Source organism: Cheilinus undulatus, linkage group 7 (assembly GCF_018320785.1).
Source record: "Cheilinus undulatus linkage group 7, ASM1832078v1, whole genome shotgun sequence".
NCBI classification, from domain to species: domain Eukaryota; kingdom Metazoa; phylum Chordata; class Actinopteri; order Labriformes; family Labridae; genus Cheilinus; species Cheilinus undulatus.
Genome location: NC_054871.1, coordinates 39925677 through 39943415, shown reverse-complemented (window position 1 = coordinate 39943415; position 17739 = coordinate 39925677). Strand labels below are relative to the sequence as shown.

Sequence of the window (17739 nt, the reverse complement as noted above, 5' to 3'; positions counted from 1 at the left end):
TTGCAACGAAAAATGTAGAATATATGGTTGCTCTACTTTTTGAATTAAATGACAGGGGAAAAAAAATTCTTACATGATATTCGAATTTATTGAGATGTACTGGTAGAAGATCAAAATATCCTCTTGTTCTTCACACACCACTGGACTTACATTGGTCTGGCAATTGTATATCTTGCAGAGGCATGTAACTACAGGGCAGTAGTTCTATTGTGGTGTTGTAAGTATGCAAGACCATTTCAGTTAATTAGCATTTTTCCAACAAAACCTCAATTTAAAAAACTTCTAGTTAATTTTATGGGTTTTTTTTTTTACATCTTTTTTTCTTCTTAGTTTCATTAATGACAGTAACGGTGTTTCTTAACTCAGTTCTTTAGGGAAAAAAGAGCACTGTCTACACAATCTTATGCTATAATTTCCGGCCTTTGTTATCAAAAGGGGAGAGAAGGTTGCAGTGAGCTTTTTTGTGAGTAAAGTAAGCCAACTTTGACTGTAAGCAATCAAAAAAATAATGATTACAATATTTTTTAACCCCATTTTTACCTGTCTGACAGCGCTTTCCACTGAAGCCTTCAGCACACTCACACTGGTAGGATCCAACCTGATTTCGACACGTACCGCCATTAAGACAAGGCTTTAACAGGCACTCATTGACCTCTGGAACAATGAGAAAAAAGAGGCCAGAATAAATGATGGGCAAATCTGTCTAGCAGTTTTCAGGTAAAGTATGTCACATAAACTGGAGTTTTTTTATTAGGATTTTTAGTCATTGTTCACAGTGTACATGTACATTACTGACCCTCACAAATGGGCGGCTGGCTCCAGTCTCCCTGAATGCCACAGATGCTCTGGGTGGCTCTGGGCACAGGCATGAAGCCTGGATGGCACACATACACAGCCACAGAGCCTGGTGTTGTTGAGGAGAACTGAACCTCGGCGTGTCTCCCTTGAGGAGGTGGCCCACATCCCGGCTCTGAAATGAACACAAACACATTCATGACATCAGCACGGCTGCACAGTAACACCAGATCAGACACAGTGGGGTTTAAAAGAGGCTCAGACTGATGGTGTTTTCCATCCTCTTTCTGTTTCTGTCCTCCTAAACTTACCTCCAGCATGCTCTTAAAGCGTGTAGACATGATTCATCCTGTCTAATCAGGTCTTACTTTATATATAGCCCATGCAACCGTTCTATATCTGTAAAAGTGGGGCCCTGAGTGCAGCAACACGGCTAAGATTATCTACAGATGGAGAGCACATATCGCTACACTTTACAGCTCAGGATATCCCCTCTCTGTGCCAGATCTGTGAAAGACAACATCGTTCAAACTTCAGCAGCAGAGTGAGATGTGGACATTGTTGTGTTGTGACACATTGTGTGGCACCTGCTCACCTGTGGATGTTTGTATGGAGCTGATGTTTATTTCACAATGTCTGCCGCTGAAGGCCTCAGTGCATTCACATTTGTACTTTCCGATGTAGTGAAAACATGTTCCGCTGTTCAGACACGGGCTGGAGGCACAAGGGTCCGGCTTACCTGAAAGAAACACAAGGTCAGAATAAGCTTTATTGACCAGGTATGGGGGCAAATATAAGGAATTCACCTTCAGCTAACTTTGATTTCAAGATTCAGATACAGGTGTTTTGTTTTGTTTTGTTTTGTTTTTTTTTTATCCCAGAACAACTCTGTTACAGTAATTCTAACAAGATTTATCAGAAAAAATAAAGAAACAAAAGCAGTCACAGCAGCATCTGGACAATTCACATCTATGTCACTAATAGCTGTCTTTGGGCAAGAGGCGGGGTACTCCCTGGATTGGTCACCTATCAAACACAGGGCTGACATACAGGGACAGACAACCATGCACACTCACACTCACACCTATGGCCAATTTAGAGTGATCAATTAACCTAATGAGCATGTCTCTAGTATTGGGAGGAAGCCGGAGAACTCGCATGCAGGGGGAGAACATGCAAACTCCACACAGAAAGGCCCTGGCCGGGATGCGAACCAGGAACCTTCTTGCTGTGAGGCAACTAACCCCTGTGCTGCGGTGCAGCCCTACAAGTATCTTGTGATTTTTGAAATGCATAGTTAAATGTGGTTCTATGGAATAAAATTTTGACATTATTTTGAATAACAATATTAAATTGATTTGTTTAGGATCTTTAATGCAAATATGTAGTTCTACATACATAACAATACAGTGATTTAATTATTTTTCTGGTAGGAAAAACAAAGCAGAATATGAAGAAAAAGGTTTTTTTTGTTTTAAACAAGTAATGTAACTGATATAAATGGAAAAGATCTAAAAACATAAAAAGCCAGAGAAAGTACATCTCTGATTTCAAAGATAACACAGTTTATGGCCATAAAAATAAACAAACTTCTACTTAATGACTATCTTAAACCTAAGCAGAGAAAGATCTAAGTGTTCCTGTTGGAACATGCACTGAAAGGAAGTCTCTTTTTATAGGAGGTGGTAGGTTATCCGAGGTTTATAAACAAGTCAAACGACTCTGAAATAAATCCTCAAAGATACAGGAAGCTGGCGCGGAGATCTGAGCTGAGGGTTAATGTGATCTCTTTATTCAGAATAAATCAAAGTTCTGAATACAGCATTTCAAATTAATGTAAGATCATAAAGACATAAAAAAACTTATAAAACAACAGTTTCATAAATTCAATTGGCTTGTGATGAATGACTATACTGTAAAGAGTCAGACTAATACCTGTTTTTCAGGGCCAATACAGATACCGATTATTAGCAGTTCATGAGATTGATAACCAATATATGAAACCAATATGCTATAATTACTTCAAACAAAATGTGTCAAAGATAACTGGCCAGACCGTATTATCAACCCCAATAATCATCCAACTCCTATTTGCATGTTGACCAGAATATGATAAGAAAAAATACAGAATAGTATTTTGTGACTTATTCCAACATGAAAATGGCAAAATGGATCAGATCAGCATCTTAATCCACTTTCGAGCCCCTATTTCCGTCACTTACAGATTTCATGATACCCCCGTTGAAAACGTAGACACCATTATATTTAAAATCAAACACTACTGATTTTTTGAGTTTTGCTACCACAGCAACAAAAATAAAAATCACAGGTATCCAATATTGGGTGAATTCTTGATCTTCAAAACTGAAAACAAACTCCTTCACATGTGTAAATTGCACAAACATATTGGCAACAAAAGTTTGCTTGCTAGTTTTTGGGGCGCCTTTGTTGCCAGTATTCAGATGGGATAGCTTACGAGTGACAGGGAATATGGGGAGAGAAAGTGGAAGACATTCACAACCAGGGCACTGAGGACTCCCACCTCTGTATATGGGGGCCTCCTCTACAAACTGAGGTAAACCGGCACCCTGCTTGCAAGTTTAATGGACTCATTGTTCTACTGAGCAACTATCTCAGAAGAAGTGAAGAATCTGTATAAGATGTTTTTTTAAGCTTAGGCATTTTTTGTTATGAAACAATTTGAACAATATGAATACTTCAGTGTCACTCTGGCTGCATTCTCTGTCTTTCCGAAACTAATTCTACGATTAGATTATTTCCTCATCAGAGAAAGATGAATGTCCAGATATTTACAACACTTTACAGTTTACCTCTATCAACGGATTCTTCCATAAAAATATGGGGCATGTTAAGTGATCTGGTTTCCATTTGTAGAGCCATTTGTAGTCCAAGCTGTATTGAGTAATCAAGTTTGATTCAAGTCATTTGTCTCTCTGAACAGACATCTGCATAAACAATCCAAACCATTATCAATCAAACATTTGAACATGAGCTGCAGATCTGTTTCATGCCATATGGCGAAAGCCAATATGCATTCCTAACTACCTGAAACACATCAAACATGATCTATCAGTCCTCTATTTAATGAACAAGCTACAAAAAAGTTTTCTTCTATGCTTGACAACAAACCCAACAAATCCTCTTTTTACTTTTAACAAATCACATTATGAAGTTGCTATTTAAGCAAACTTTAGTCCCATTGATTTAGAGTCAATCACACTGAAATGTGTTTCTTCATCAGACTCATATCCCTGAAGGGAGAGCACGTAAAACTGCACTCATTCTGCTGTTGAACTGAGGAGCAACAGATAAATGGACGCTACTCCATGATGTTATGGGCCAAGCATTAATGGCATTTATGTTGTAGACGTAAATGCTACGCAGGGTTCCTGGTGGCTTAGTGGTTAGTTCACATACCCTGTGTACAGAGGCTGTTGTCCTTTAACCCTCGGAGCCCTAAGCTGTTTTTAACCATTTTGTCTCACCTGGACTTTTGTCTTAAAAAGCTTATAAACATCAATGCTGTGGTGCACAGTCAAATATCATTTTTCAGGACAACTTGGGCTTTTAGAATATGTGTACTGCAGAAATGTCACTTGAATGTTTAAAAAGTTATGGGACAATAAAAACAAAAGAAACGGAAATTAAAACTCAAAGATTTTTATGTGTGACACACATAAAACAATAACGACTATGACTTTTTGCACAAACTTGTTCTCCCATCTCTTGAGACAAAAAAGTATACATAAAAAAATAATTCTGTGACTAAACATTTTCAAAATATTCACACTTTTTACAAAAAAAAAATCATTGGGCTTTTTAAATTGGCTGAATTTGCGTGAGTATTCAAAGCAGCTCCTGTCTGCAGTGACACAGAGGGTCACATCACAGATTTCCTGTCTCACTTTCTCTCCATAATGAGCTATTCAGGCCATAGTGCATGAGTTTAGTGCAAGGACATGCAGTTTGACAAAGCATAAAGGAACAAAGAAAACATCCTGTCATTGGCTGTCACTACCCAGGTGACAAAACAATATGGTGGATAGCATTAGCTGCTAGCAGCATAACTGATCAAAAATGGTTTAAAAATGGATTTAAAAAAGGGTATGAAGGCAACGAATGGCACAATGGCTGCAAGATTCAAAAGGGTAAGTGGCTACAATTTATGGTTTAAAAGTTATTCAACTTTTTGTAGTGTGTGTTTTGTGTTGTTTTATACAACAATGTCGGTCTCTTAGGGTTAAGAAGGTGCCCTGGGATCAGATCTGATTTTTTCTACTTGTCATTCCCTACTCTCTCTTCCTCTTTCTTCCACATTTGTGACTCAATTCACTACCTTGTGTCCAAAAATGAGGGCATAAAAAGCCCCAAAATCAAAGAATTAATAAAATGCCACATGAAAAAGCAAGTCTTGCCAGGAAGTTGTTCACCGCAAACCTCTAGTTTCACCAAAACTACAGAGAAATTATGACCATCAGATGATATTGTCGGCAAGATTTATTTGTAAAAAAGTATATCATTGTGTCTTTTAAAAGCTTTTTAATGAAAAAATGAAGTGACTAATTCATCCTTATTCATTCTTTTTGTATGTGGTTTAACTGCACACATCATGCAAAAAAAAAAAACAGAAATTGATGTTTGGGCTATTGTTTTGTTTGCTTAACAGGGAGGCAATTGACCGATCATCACTGAAGATGTATTGTCAATGTGTAGTATAGACCCATGAACTAAAATGCAAATGTATGCAAAAGCCCAAAACAGATCATAAAGATCTGGTAATGCCTTGCCTTAACAACTCCTTTGATGCTTTGCCATCTCACATTAACAACCAAAAGTTTGTACATTTAGTACATGTTACTGAGGGTTGCACTCACCCACTTCACAATGTTTTCCAGTGAATCTGTAAGGACACACACATCTGTAGCTCCCTCCTTCCTCCTTACAGGAGCCTCCATTGCGACAGGGACCAGAAGCACAGGTATTGAGTCTAACTGGAAAGAGACAGAGAGAGGGGAGGCCTTGAAGTAGGGACTACTCTTAACGTTTCATCACACAAAATTAATCTGTTCCACTTCATTGCAATTCAAGTCAGGAAAACAGCTCAAAGCTCAATCATGAATTTAAAATTATCATAAGCCTTTTAGCTTCATAATATTTCAAGCAGCATTACGAGTAATGGCATGTTTCCTGTAGCATTAAGACTGGATAATGATGCAATATTAATAATATTTCTTTTTAATAATGCTACCTTTTTCACAGTGCTTCCCCCAGTATCCATATTTGCATTCACAGCTGTAGCCTCCATCCCGCTCGTAGCAGTATCCTCCATTCAGACACGGAGAGGAGTCGCAGACTGATCGGGGCTGTACTGAAAAACACACACCGAGACTTGACTGTGTTCCACATGCTTTATACTACTGTAATTATTTCATTCAAGCAGATCACATATGATTTACAAAATTTATTATTGGATTAAATGGAACATCCCTCAAACTATGACTCATCTGGAAATGTCTCAGCAGATTGCACTCATGCAGTTGCACACAGCTGCATGGTTAGTCATTGAGCTGGTGCCTGAGTCTCTTACCATAGGGGTAGAAGTCCTTGTGATCCAGCTCTGATGGACTCGTCTGACAGGTACACAGGTAGGTTCCTCCGTACTCCAAACATGGACCTCCATCAGGGCACGGCCTGCTGTGACTGCACGGCGTCTGGGTTACTTCTGAGAGAAAGAAAGGCTCATAAACGTTGGAAAAATGTCCTGGATCAAGATTTCTGTTTTTTCCATTGCCAAAAGTCTTTTTCTATTAGTCAAAAAACCTGAGTTTTGTGATGTGTATTTCTGGGAATCATTTGCATGTAAAGTAGGGCTATCAACACTTTCCTCTGTAAGATCATAATGAATTGCTAACCTCAAAAACAAAATGGAAGGGTGTCAAAAGAGTGGGACAGTATGGGCCGATTATTTGGCACCCATTCCAACTTTTGATAATGGAAATGCAAATTAATGAGTACTACGATGGCTCAGTGAAAATGACCTATAAGAGTGCTGTATCTGACCCGAACAACTCAAGCCACCAAGTGGGTAAGTTATTGTCATGTTGTGTGTGTATTTCTGTGTTGACTTGTGTTTTGTAAACTGCAAATATCATATGATATGATGACCTCTGTGTGCTAAGGTCTGGTTGGGCTTGGAGCAATGTGAGTGCAGGGCAGCAGGGGACTGAAGAGAGACAAGCATGCCTCCGTACATTATGGCGCAATTAGGTTGAGTGTAAGCATACTCAAAGGGGTAGACCCACTAAGACTTTTTGCGCTGCACTGATAGCGCCAACTTTAGAGATCTGCAACCGCAACAAAGCTCCTCTTTTGCAAAAAGACAGAACCAGCCTGTTATTAGACATTACAATGTTTTTAACACTCTTTCACAGGTAAATCTAAGTATTTCAGGGCCAATGTTGTGTTTATTTTCACCAAATCCCTGCTCCTAATGACGATCCCTCTATCATCCATATGCGCTTGCTCTGTCTCTTTCAAAAGAATAATGAAATGAAACAATAAAAATATAAGAGTAGGGTCTGCCTATACTGCTCTGTCTGATACCAGGATTAAATCTAAACATCTCAATGTGCCAAACACACAGTGTGCCTGTTCTGCATGAATAGTTGTTGTTTTTCAAAGACAAATAGCTCTAGTAAACAGCAGAAAATGTTTATCCTGTATAAATAAGCTTGTCTGTAAATCTTTTCTATGAGCTGATTTATTCAAAGGTGTCTAATATTAAGAGCTGCTGCTCTGTTGTTTTACCTTTGCTGTAAAATATAAAATGATATTTCAAACTAATCACTGCTCCTCAAATATTTAAGCTAATATTCATTGGAGTGATTTAGGATGCACAGAAACAACTGACTCCAGTGGCGAAAGGAGGAGCAAGAGGAGGAGAGGGAAATAATTTAATACCTGGTTTCATTTGGTGTTAAACTGCAGCACTTTTGATGCCTGTAGCAGTTAGTGCTGGCCTGTGGATTAATTGATATTTGTAATGAAACTTCTTTGCATATGAGAAGAGCAATTTTGCACCTAATTTTTGAATTCTCTCCCTCCTCATTTACATACATGTAAATGGGACAGGGCGCTGTTTGCTTGGCTTAGCAGTTTGCATGCATTTTGTGTGCAGTTAGTGTGGATTTTCCTTTTGCATGAGCTCTGTGGATCAGACACTATCTTTTTAACCATTTGCACAGCTAAAAAATTGCACAAAAAGCCACCCTATTCTTTAGTGGATCTGCCCCTAAGGGTTTTAAATTCTGAGACACTCCAACACTGTAAGCAAAGTAATTCTGACTCAGTCTAATGTCAGGTTTTGTAGTATAAAGAAAACATCTAAACTGTAAAAAATATTTATCGAAAAAGGTATTTTTTTTAAAAAATATATTTTTGGGCCTTTTATGCCTTCAGTAATAGAGGAGGACAGTGGATAGTATTGGAAACAGGGATGAGAGAGAGAGGGAGAGACATGCGGGACTAGTGCTACCTGGAACACGAACTAACCACTAGGCCATCTATGCCCCAAAGAGGTAAATTTTTAAATGCAATCTGAACAGTGAGATGTGCAGTTGCATTCACTTCCAACTCTGTAGACATTCAAAAATCTAAAATCATAGCATTGCTCTTCTGTGCACTCGATGCAAAGAAATTTGCCTAAATTTAAAAAAAAAAAGTCTAAGTAGAAAAGAGTCTTAAACAGAAATCATTATTGTGTTTGTTGAGACTCCAGCAATAAATCTACAAAACCTGATATAAGAAACAAAAGTGTATCAGTATTTTCAATAACCTCAATCAACCCATTTGAGGTTCCAATTTTGTAATTTCAATTAATATTGATACTTGAATGCAAACTCAAAAGTTCTGCATGTATTAGTTTTGCTATTACAGATTCTCTCGGGGAAATAATCCTAAAAAAATGGCTTCACTAACAGTGTTGTTTATACTATAGATATCATTATAACAGGGCCCTTCTCCTGATAATATTCCACATATACTCACCAAACTGACAGTGGGGCCCTGTGTAACCTGATGGACACTCACAGGTCCCATTGTTGTCGACACAGACACCCCCATTCTGGCAGAGACACTCCTCTGCAGACAGGAGAGAGAGAGAGAGAGAGAGAGAGAGAGATAGCACATGTGTGTGAGAAAGAGGAGTGTCTTGAATCAGTCCTTAAATGTTGTTGCAGTATTGGCCTAAGTGTAAACAAAGACAGAAGGCATAAATGGTCAACATGTGTACCATATGCTGAGCATCTTTCATCTGCTTTACTCTAAACTTTGTATTGATTTGCTGTCATTTCTCTTTCCTTAGTCTTTTCCAACAAAGTTCACAGTACCGGAGGATTAGCAGTCTGCATGCTGCACATCCGCTCTGTACAAATTGTAAGAATGTTTTTATTTTCCTCTGCTTCCTAATTGCAGCAATGGATCAAAGGACATGGCCGTATCACAGCTAAATGGCTCCTCTTTGAAGTCCCGGGAGCTCAGTGGAGGGTATCATTTTTCTGATGATATGGAGCATATTTAGTGAGTAAAATGTATAGCCCTCAGGACAATTAATGGATTGTTAATTAGCAAGAGACACTTTTCATTGGCCACCTGTGCAGCCCAGGCCCTTTGATCTGAGAGCCTGATTAGGCACTTCTGTGTCCCACTACTTTCTCTTCCTTGGAGGATCGAGCTCCTTTTTCCACTGTGCCTTCCAAGTGAGCCAGGCAGGAAAGTATTTAGAAGATTTAAGAGAGCCTATATAAGCACAGATAGTTATTTCAGCTCAAGGGTGAGAAGTAGCATGCGTTTGCATGAGCTCTAACACTATGAAAGAGCTTTAATGTGAAAAAACCTTGCAACAACTGCTAGCAGAGGGTAATACTGACCTCTCACTGGAGCCTGAATTAGCTTTAATTGGCTCAGTGGTTATTTCCTAAAACAAATATAACATTTTAAGTCATAAAATGAAATAAAATGACTTCAGAAGCACTTTTGAAGGGAAGGAATGAAACATTAGTAGAGGATGATTGCATTTTACATATTTGGTGTTCAAATTGCCCCTTGGTTATGCAAGCAGCAGCTGTGCTTAAACTTACAGTGAGGTGCAGTGGCTAACTTCCAGAGGAGCAAGTAGCGGTGTGGAAGCATGCATATTTCAACAGCTCCGTCTGAAGAAATGACCTGAATACCAAAGAGCAGCTTTGACTCATAAAGAGGCCTTTTCAAGTCTAGACAAAGCACTTCCTCTTGTTGGTAAACTAATAAAAATGAGCTATAAAACAATTATTCACAACATCAAGCGACTGGTTCCCGTAGTAAACTGGGTGAGGCCGTGTCAGTTTTGATAATTACAATAATCCATCATCACAGCAGCCTCTTCCAGGGGCACAGCTCCAAATTCCTGTGGGATCGCAGAGATCCTCTTTAACGACCTCAGTCTGCTCTCTACCTGCTTGGCTTCCTGCAGAAAAGCCAACAGTACCTTCACACTTGTCGCCGTAGAAACCTGGAGCACATGTGCAGTTGTAGACTCCAGAGCTGGTGTGTTCACAGATCTGGTGCTTTTTACAATCGTCTTCTTCTTTGCATGAGTCTGCATATAGAAAACAAGTCAGGCTTTGGTGTAAGACTCAAACTGTAGGTGAAGAAAAAAATCTGGCAAAGCTGTTGCGGTAGCCGTGCCTGCTTTTACCTGTTTGGTTTTCTGCTTCAGTTGAATTGACCTGAAGCGCAACCAACTCTGTAAGAGCAAAACAAGAACAGGGTTTAAAAGGTTCACTTCATTCAAATAACATGACAATAGCAGCTTCCTTACAGACATCTGGGGACTGATTTTAAACCAGATAAGGATGTATTTTGATTTAGTTTATGGATTGCAGGTGTTGTAGTTTAATCTTAAAATCTTAATAGAGGAGAATAGATTTAGGCACATCATTGTAATTTCAGTTTGAACATTTTAAACAAATATCTCTGTTGCTTTAGTCAATTTACATACATCATCTGAACGCTTTTTGCATTATAGTTTTATTCACCTGCATTCATTTTAGTAAGATGTCGCAAATCCCTGGCAAAAATGATATAAATATCAATATAATTTGGCTTTTTTGACAATAAGATTTACGAAACAACCTTGTTAATGTCAAAGTGAAAACAGATTTCTATAAAGTAATGTCAAATTAAACAATAAATATGTAAGGTAAAATAAATGACTGCATAAATATTCTCCCCCTTTAAAGTGACTGACCTAATTCAACAGAGGCCAAAGCAATTGGTTTAGTGGTGAGTGCAGTAAATGTGTCTCAGGTGAAAGACGTGTGTCTCAAGTGACCGTCTTGGCTACCATTACATCATGAAGACAAACGAATGCTCAAGGAACTCAGAGAAAATGTTATGGAAAAGTATTAGTCAGGGGATGGATACAAAAATAATTCCCAAGGTGATGAACATCCCCCAGAGTTCAGTTAAATCCATCAACATGAAATAGAAGGAATAAGGCACATGTGTAAATCTGCCTAGATCAGGCTGTCCTCACAAACTGCGTGACCGTGCAAGTAGGAGACTAGTGAAAAGGACACAAAGACACCTATGCATAAAACAACTATTTTCTGGGTTCTTCCCAGTCATACCTTCATGGGAGAGTGGCAAAGAGAAAACCACTGTTGAAGAAAACTCAGATTAAATCTCAACTAGAGTTTGCCAAAGGCATGTGGGGGACTCCATGGTCAAGTGGAAGAAAGTTCTTTGGTGTAATGAGACCAAAATGGAGTTGTTTGGCCATCAGACAAGATGCTATGTTTTACATCACACTGCACATTACCACAAACACACCATTCCCACTGTGAAGCACATTGGTGGCAGCATCATGCTGTTGGGGGACTGTAGCTGTTTCACACCCTGCTTGTGTATAGTCCATTTCACAAAGTGAACCAGTTTGGTTCAGTAGGCTACATTTTGCCATGGCTTAGCACATTAAGCCTTGATCTTGCCTGTGTTTCTTTAGTTATAGAGCCGCCAGTCTTTTTAAATGTAGATTAAATAACAACAAAGGATGAAGGAAAGGATACTGGCACTCAAACAGGGTTAGCTACAGTGGCTCACATTTAAGAGCAGTTTTCGTGGCACAGGTTTTCTTGTAAAACCGTTTATCATCACTTGGTCTCTTACCCCACAAGGTTTATCCAGTTGATAGTACATCACTTCTTCAATAAAAAGCATGTTTATGACAAATGAGGATTTATTTTTATGTTAAAGGGGCTCAGCTAGCCTCTTAGCCCAGCACTAAACTCCTCTAGACTCGTCTTCCTTTATCTGGCTAGACAATGCTAGGTGGTCTGCAGCACTGAGTAAACTGTGATACTGATCGCATCCTTGTTAGGTAAATCAGTTACATTTTGGGGAAAAAGGTATCGTACTCAATGTATGCAAAAAATCTCTGATGATAATATTAGAGTAGAGGTCCATTTAGAGGTGTAAAGTACTAACTTTCCTTCGACTCCCATTCATTCCTAATGGCTGTCCCCCACTTCCTGACCGCTAACCAAACAGACATTCAGGATCATGTGATTACAAACGAACTACACCTTAAAGATACTTTTATTTTCAATAAAAAGTCTTGGTAGTGTTTTGTAATAAAACCCTCAGAACTAGTCCTTCTGAATTAACTCTGACCTTATTGCTTAAAATGCTGTGACATGAAAGCATTACAGCATGAAAATTAAAAAAAAAGTTTCTTCAGACTGATTGACTTGTTTTGCAAGGGTGCAGAGAGCTACAGATATCACATTTTTTCTTCATCCCCATCTTTTTTTTTGCAAGATTTCATGTCTGGCTTTTTATGGATTTATCATAAAGGAGCACAGTGGATAGAGTCAGAAAACAGGGATGAAAGAGCAAAGTATAGCATGCAGGAAAGGAGCCTGAGGCTGACCTTGTTTGAATGCCTGGAGGACAACAGCCTCAGCACATGGGGCACAACTCAACTGCTAGGCCAGGAGCACCCATGGACTTTGTTTTTATGCACATAACTGGATTCTTAGTTCCTTACAAATTACTTTTTGGTTCTTCTTGCCTTATTTGATAGCACAGCTGGGAAAAAACATGACATATGGGGAGGAGAGAGTGTGCAGGCATGCATAAAAGGAGACTTGAACTGGTAGTCAATTCATTAAGAGCTGTACCCCTCTACATATGGGGAACCTCCTCTACTGACTGAGCTAAATATTAAGCATTCAGTACTTTGTCATCTATATCAGCTAAATTCAACCCTTCACTTCAGTTTCTGCTTCAACAGTTTCCAAGATTTGTGACCCTTTCAAATACTTACATGCTGTAAATTTATGCAGTTGCAATATTCCTGAAATTTTGAGAACAATAGAGAAGCAAAAGAACCAGCTCACTGGAACAAAGTTCAGAGCCATAAATACTGGTTTTGATCTCAGAGAGGTATGATTGGATTCCCTTTGTGCTTGTCCCAGTTGGAAGAATTCTACAATACAGGAAGCCAAGGCAAAAGTAGGACTAACAGGCTAAAGTATGTCAGCATTTTCTATCAAGAATCATTTTTCCAAACATGCCTTTTTGGCAGAATTCATATTGAATTACAGTCACCTGTCTCACAGAGCATTCCAGTGAAGGCAGCCGGACAAACACAGGTGAAGTTGGCCACCTGATCGATGCACTCTCCTCCGTTCAGACAGGGCTGTGACTCGCATTCATTTATGTCTGGAGAATTCACAAAAGACAGTTCATCAGACAAGAGAAGTTTATCAGCTGTTTATTCAGTTTCACATGATGATTTTTCAGTCTTGAAGCTTGGAGAGGTACGAAGCTGTTGTCTGGATTAAGAGCACTGAACTTCCCCTCTCTGAGCATAGAGTTTCATTGAGCAGGTGTCTCGTATTAAAGAGTAATCCCGTCTCATGTAGATACAAGGATTCATGGACTGTGCAGGGCCTGAAAATTCAATTCACTGCTGGGTTCAAGTTCCTTCAACATTCAATCACTAGACAAACAAGATTAGTGGAGGACTTTTTAGGAAAGAGGCCTGATTTCGATGAATTTGCCCTTTGCTACATAGCAAAGTTGGAAAAAATTACATCTCAAGATTTATTTTGGGCCTTTATTCCTTTATTTGGTAGGACAGTGAATTGGGAAGTGAATTCAGTGAGTTGGAAACTGGGGAGAGAGAGAGGGGAATGACACGTGGGAAAAGAGCCACAGGCCAAATTTACACCAGGGCTGTAGATATAACCAGTATACTACTGGGACTCATCTGTTGGATTTTTTTTTACTGAATGGCACACTCCATATATAACCAATATTTTTTTCTGTAAAGGAAAAACAAAAGGTAGCTACAATTCCAGAAATATAAACTTTGATGTGATCCTAGGCCCCCAGAAATGGGGCATTTTTTAATCATTAATTATCAAAAAAACAGGAACAGAAACCTCAACACCAACAGTATTGTTTTCATGTACAGTTGAGCTATGGTTTGAATAGGGTTAGCATATTTAACTGGACTACTGTCATTTTTCCAGTCAAAAGCATCGAGGTAGAATTGATTTACTGACGCGAGCATGCCCAATGTCTGTACACTAGGTGGTGATATATCCCCTTTTAGTTAACAAAAACAGATGACAAATGTGATGCCTGCTATCCCTGTAGGTCAGGGATTCTCAGCTGGTTGGTTGGGACCCAAAAGTGGGTCACTGAGCTTTTTTCAGAGGGTCACACATTTGTGATGGCAAAAGTCTGTGAAGTACTGAAGCCCTCCATGGACATACAGTACTAGGCAGAACCTTTAGGCATGTTTGGGCCAAAAACTGAGGCTAAAGTAAGGTGAAGATGTGGCGAGTAAGCTGCCTGAGGGCACCACTGGGCGGGAAGGAGAACTGACATAACCCCAGTTGTGCTCTAGATATCCTTGCATATTACCAGGGCATGGGAAAATAATCTTTTGGAAAAATAGCAAAGTCCACACTGCTACGGCGGATATAGGGGTGGATGTGGCGAGTAAGCATGCCGTAAGGTACCATCTGGGCAGGTAGTAGGGTTGCCACGAGCCCCTGGTCATGCAGTGGATGTCCTGCTGGCAGTCTCTGGGCATACAACAAGGGGTGAAATGGTCAAAAAGAAATGCAGTCGAGCTTGACCTTGGCTGTCAAGCACATGTGTGTCGACATGTCGTACTTGACTCTGACTGCACCCCCTCCCTTCAGCCCCTGGGCTGTGGTACATTGGGCCCATGATGAATCCTTACTGCCTTAAATACCTAAAACTTATGCACATGACCGTACATCCATTTATTTCATTTCAATCTGTTTTACTGAGATAATAAGTAAATTACATTTTTTCTCAATATTTCAACTTATTTATCTCTTTGTCTTAGGATAACAAAGCTGCTTTTCCAAGTTATCCCTCAGGATCTGGCAAAATTTGATAAGTTGAGGGGGTTAGAAAATGTGTTTGTCTCTTTTCTTAATCATACATTTTGTTCCATTCAAGATCTGCCACATTTCTAATTAAATAATTATGAGTTGTTAAAAACTTTTGGGTTGCAGTTTGTCATTAACAAGACTGTGATTGGTCCAAAGGCTGGACCAGTTGAGAACCACTGGTCCAACTTATGGTGAAGTCTGAAGGCAGACAACAACGCTGTCTCTGCCATGCTAAGTATTTATACTGTTTGACCTCCAGGTCAAAGCCCTGAGCTTGGGCGATGGAGCCTCTGCAGAACACCTAGTCCAGACTGGTCTGATGGAGGCATATACACACACAGTAAACTGATCCCTAATCGCTTTATGTAGTTGCTCTAGTAAAAAAAAATTAAGTTTAGTGGGATTTCATTTGGAATAACAAAGTTATGTGCACATCAAAAATCCAGTTTTAGTTGGGGTTATACAATATTTTGACTTTTCTAAATTGCACATAAATGTTGTGTCCACATCAGTGGCTCCCAAATGGTGTGTCTGAGGTGTGCCTTGGGAATTTTTACAACTTACAATTATAACATAAACTCCACATCAACTAATGATACTGTAACACATGTTCAGGAGGCTATTTTGCGTGAAAGTGAAGATGGTGTGCCTTGATATTTTGGCTTGATCTTGCAAGCAAAAAAGTTTGAAAACTACCTGTCTACATTCAAAAACATTGGGGACATTTCCATTGAATGAGAATGTCAAAATTTTCTATAATCTCAAATACCACGTTTTGACAAACTTATTATTTCAACAAAAAATATTCAGAATACAGAAATACAGAAACTTCAAATTCTTCCATCACATTTTTAACCAAAATAGGGAGAGCAAAGTCTAAACTTCCAAAAATGATAAATTACCCAATATGGGGTGTCCAGGACTTTTTGTTTTTGTTTGGTCATTTTTTTATTAGTATCAAACTGCTTTCAATGTTATTCATTTTATCTAAAACTATAAGTACTTCTAAAATAAATGAAATAACTCCTCATTTAGACAAAACATTTTAAACTGTTTATCTTGAGCTCATCATATTACTGTCAGTGGGTCGTACTGTGAAATATGCTTTTTTTAAAAATTAACATTGACATATCAATATAATATATGCCCAGCCTTATGCATGACCTAAAAATGAATTCATCCACAACACTGATTTCGACCCATTTGTCTTGGTAGACTGGGAAACTGTGGACAAAGACATCTGCCAAAATGACACAGTTTGATGTAGAAAGCAGCAGAAATATTTCCTCTTGAGGGAGATGCCCACTTTTCCCTAAAGTGTGAAAAAATTCAGCTCACCTGTCTCACAGAGGACACCAGTGTAACCCGGTTCACATACACAAGTGAAGCTGCCACTTCCTTGTACACACAAGGCGTTGTTGAGGCACGGCCTGTCTCTGCACTCGTCAATGTCTGCAACACAGACACAGAGGGACAGAGACACGCGCTCATGGAATATTTACTCAGCTGATTAATATATCCGCCACACTGCTCCCCTCACTCTACAAGTATGTGCTGCTGGCTGTGAAAGGTATTAGAAGAGGTTTGAAACATCTCCACAGGCCGAACTGTGGGAAGAGGAACAGAGAGGCTAAACCAAGAAAGTCTAAAATACCTTTTTGTTTGGAAACTGATGATGAGGCACAACATTATTCTGATTAATCAGAGGTTTTTCCAGGTCAGACATTGGTTTGGAGCAAGATGTAGGAAAAGAAATATAAGGTGTTTTATTCATCTATCTTAGTTTTGTTTAACTAGGAGTAAACTCATTGAGATAAAAATCTCTTTTCCAAGAGTGTTTAAGGTAGGCAGCAGCACAGTGAAAGTTTCTGACAGACAATGAGCAGCCATACATACACCATGATGTAAGATATATGAAAAAAGACATTAAATAACAAGTAAAACAGCAAATATTTGTCAATATCAACTACAGTGACGAGTAGGAAACATCCTTGTTTACATAAAAGTATTCAGGGGTCATTTTTTCAGCTATTTTTGGAAATTTTATGTATGTAGCTCTTACCTGCTGAATTATCCATATCATTAATAGGAATGTAAACATTAATACAGAATAAATGCATGTTTTATTACATTAAACCAGGGGTGGAAAGTAGCTGATTACACTTGCTCAAATAACTTTAATTGAGCCATTTTTGGGTACATTTTGAAATCAGTACTGGGTGTGTATGAGTGGAGTTCTCAATCATGCCCTTGGGCAGTGTTTAGATGTGTTTTATATGTGTTTAGTTGCGCCACCATGCTGCCCGTTGTACAGTGATACCTGCTCCTATTCCTTTGCTCATGTCCCCTCTTGACTGTTGTTGTTTTTGTTGTTAGACACACTTGCAAATGAGTGAAATTTTAACTAAGTTACAGTTGCAATCTCTCTAAAAGATGCATAGTGCAT

General features: G+C 38.9%; 1 protein-coding gene across 2 annotated transcripts in view; it reads right to left on the bottom strand.

Moving 5' to 3' along the window:
- sned1 (sushi, nidogen and EGF-like domains 1) overlaps window positions 1-17739 on the bottom strand; it is a 67220-nt gene that overhangs the window by 20576 nt on the left and 28905 nt on the right. The window contains exons 7-17 of one of the 2 annotated variants that reach the window (XM_041790724.1): window positions 16632-16745; window positions 13465-13578; window positions 10550-10597; window positions 10340-10450; window positions 8863-8955; window positions 6404-6538; window positions 6065-6184; window positions 5691-5807; window positions 1391-1534; window positions 797-970; window positions 541-654 (exon numbers count right to left, since the gene is read on the bottom strand). In XM_041790724.1, coding sequence (XP_041646658.1) covers window positions 541-654; window positions 797-970; window positions 1391-1534; window positions 5691-5807; window positions 6065-6184; window positions 6404-6538; window positions 8863-8955; window positions 10340-10450; window positions 10550-10597; window positions 13465-13578; window positions 16632-16745 — 1284 coding nt within the window. The remainder of the gene's footprint in view (window positions 1-540; window positions 655-796; window positions 971-1390; window positions 1535-5690; window positions 5808-6064; window positions 6185-6403; window positions 6539-8862; window positions 8956-10339; window positions 10451-10549; window positions 10598-13464; window positions 13579-16631; window positions 16746-17739) is intronic. The other variant, XM_041790725.1, reaches the window with a different exon arrangement.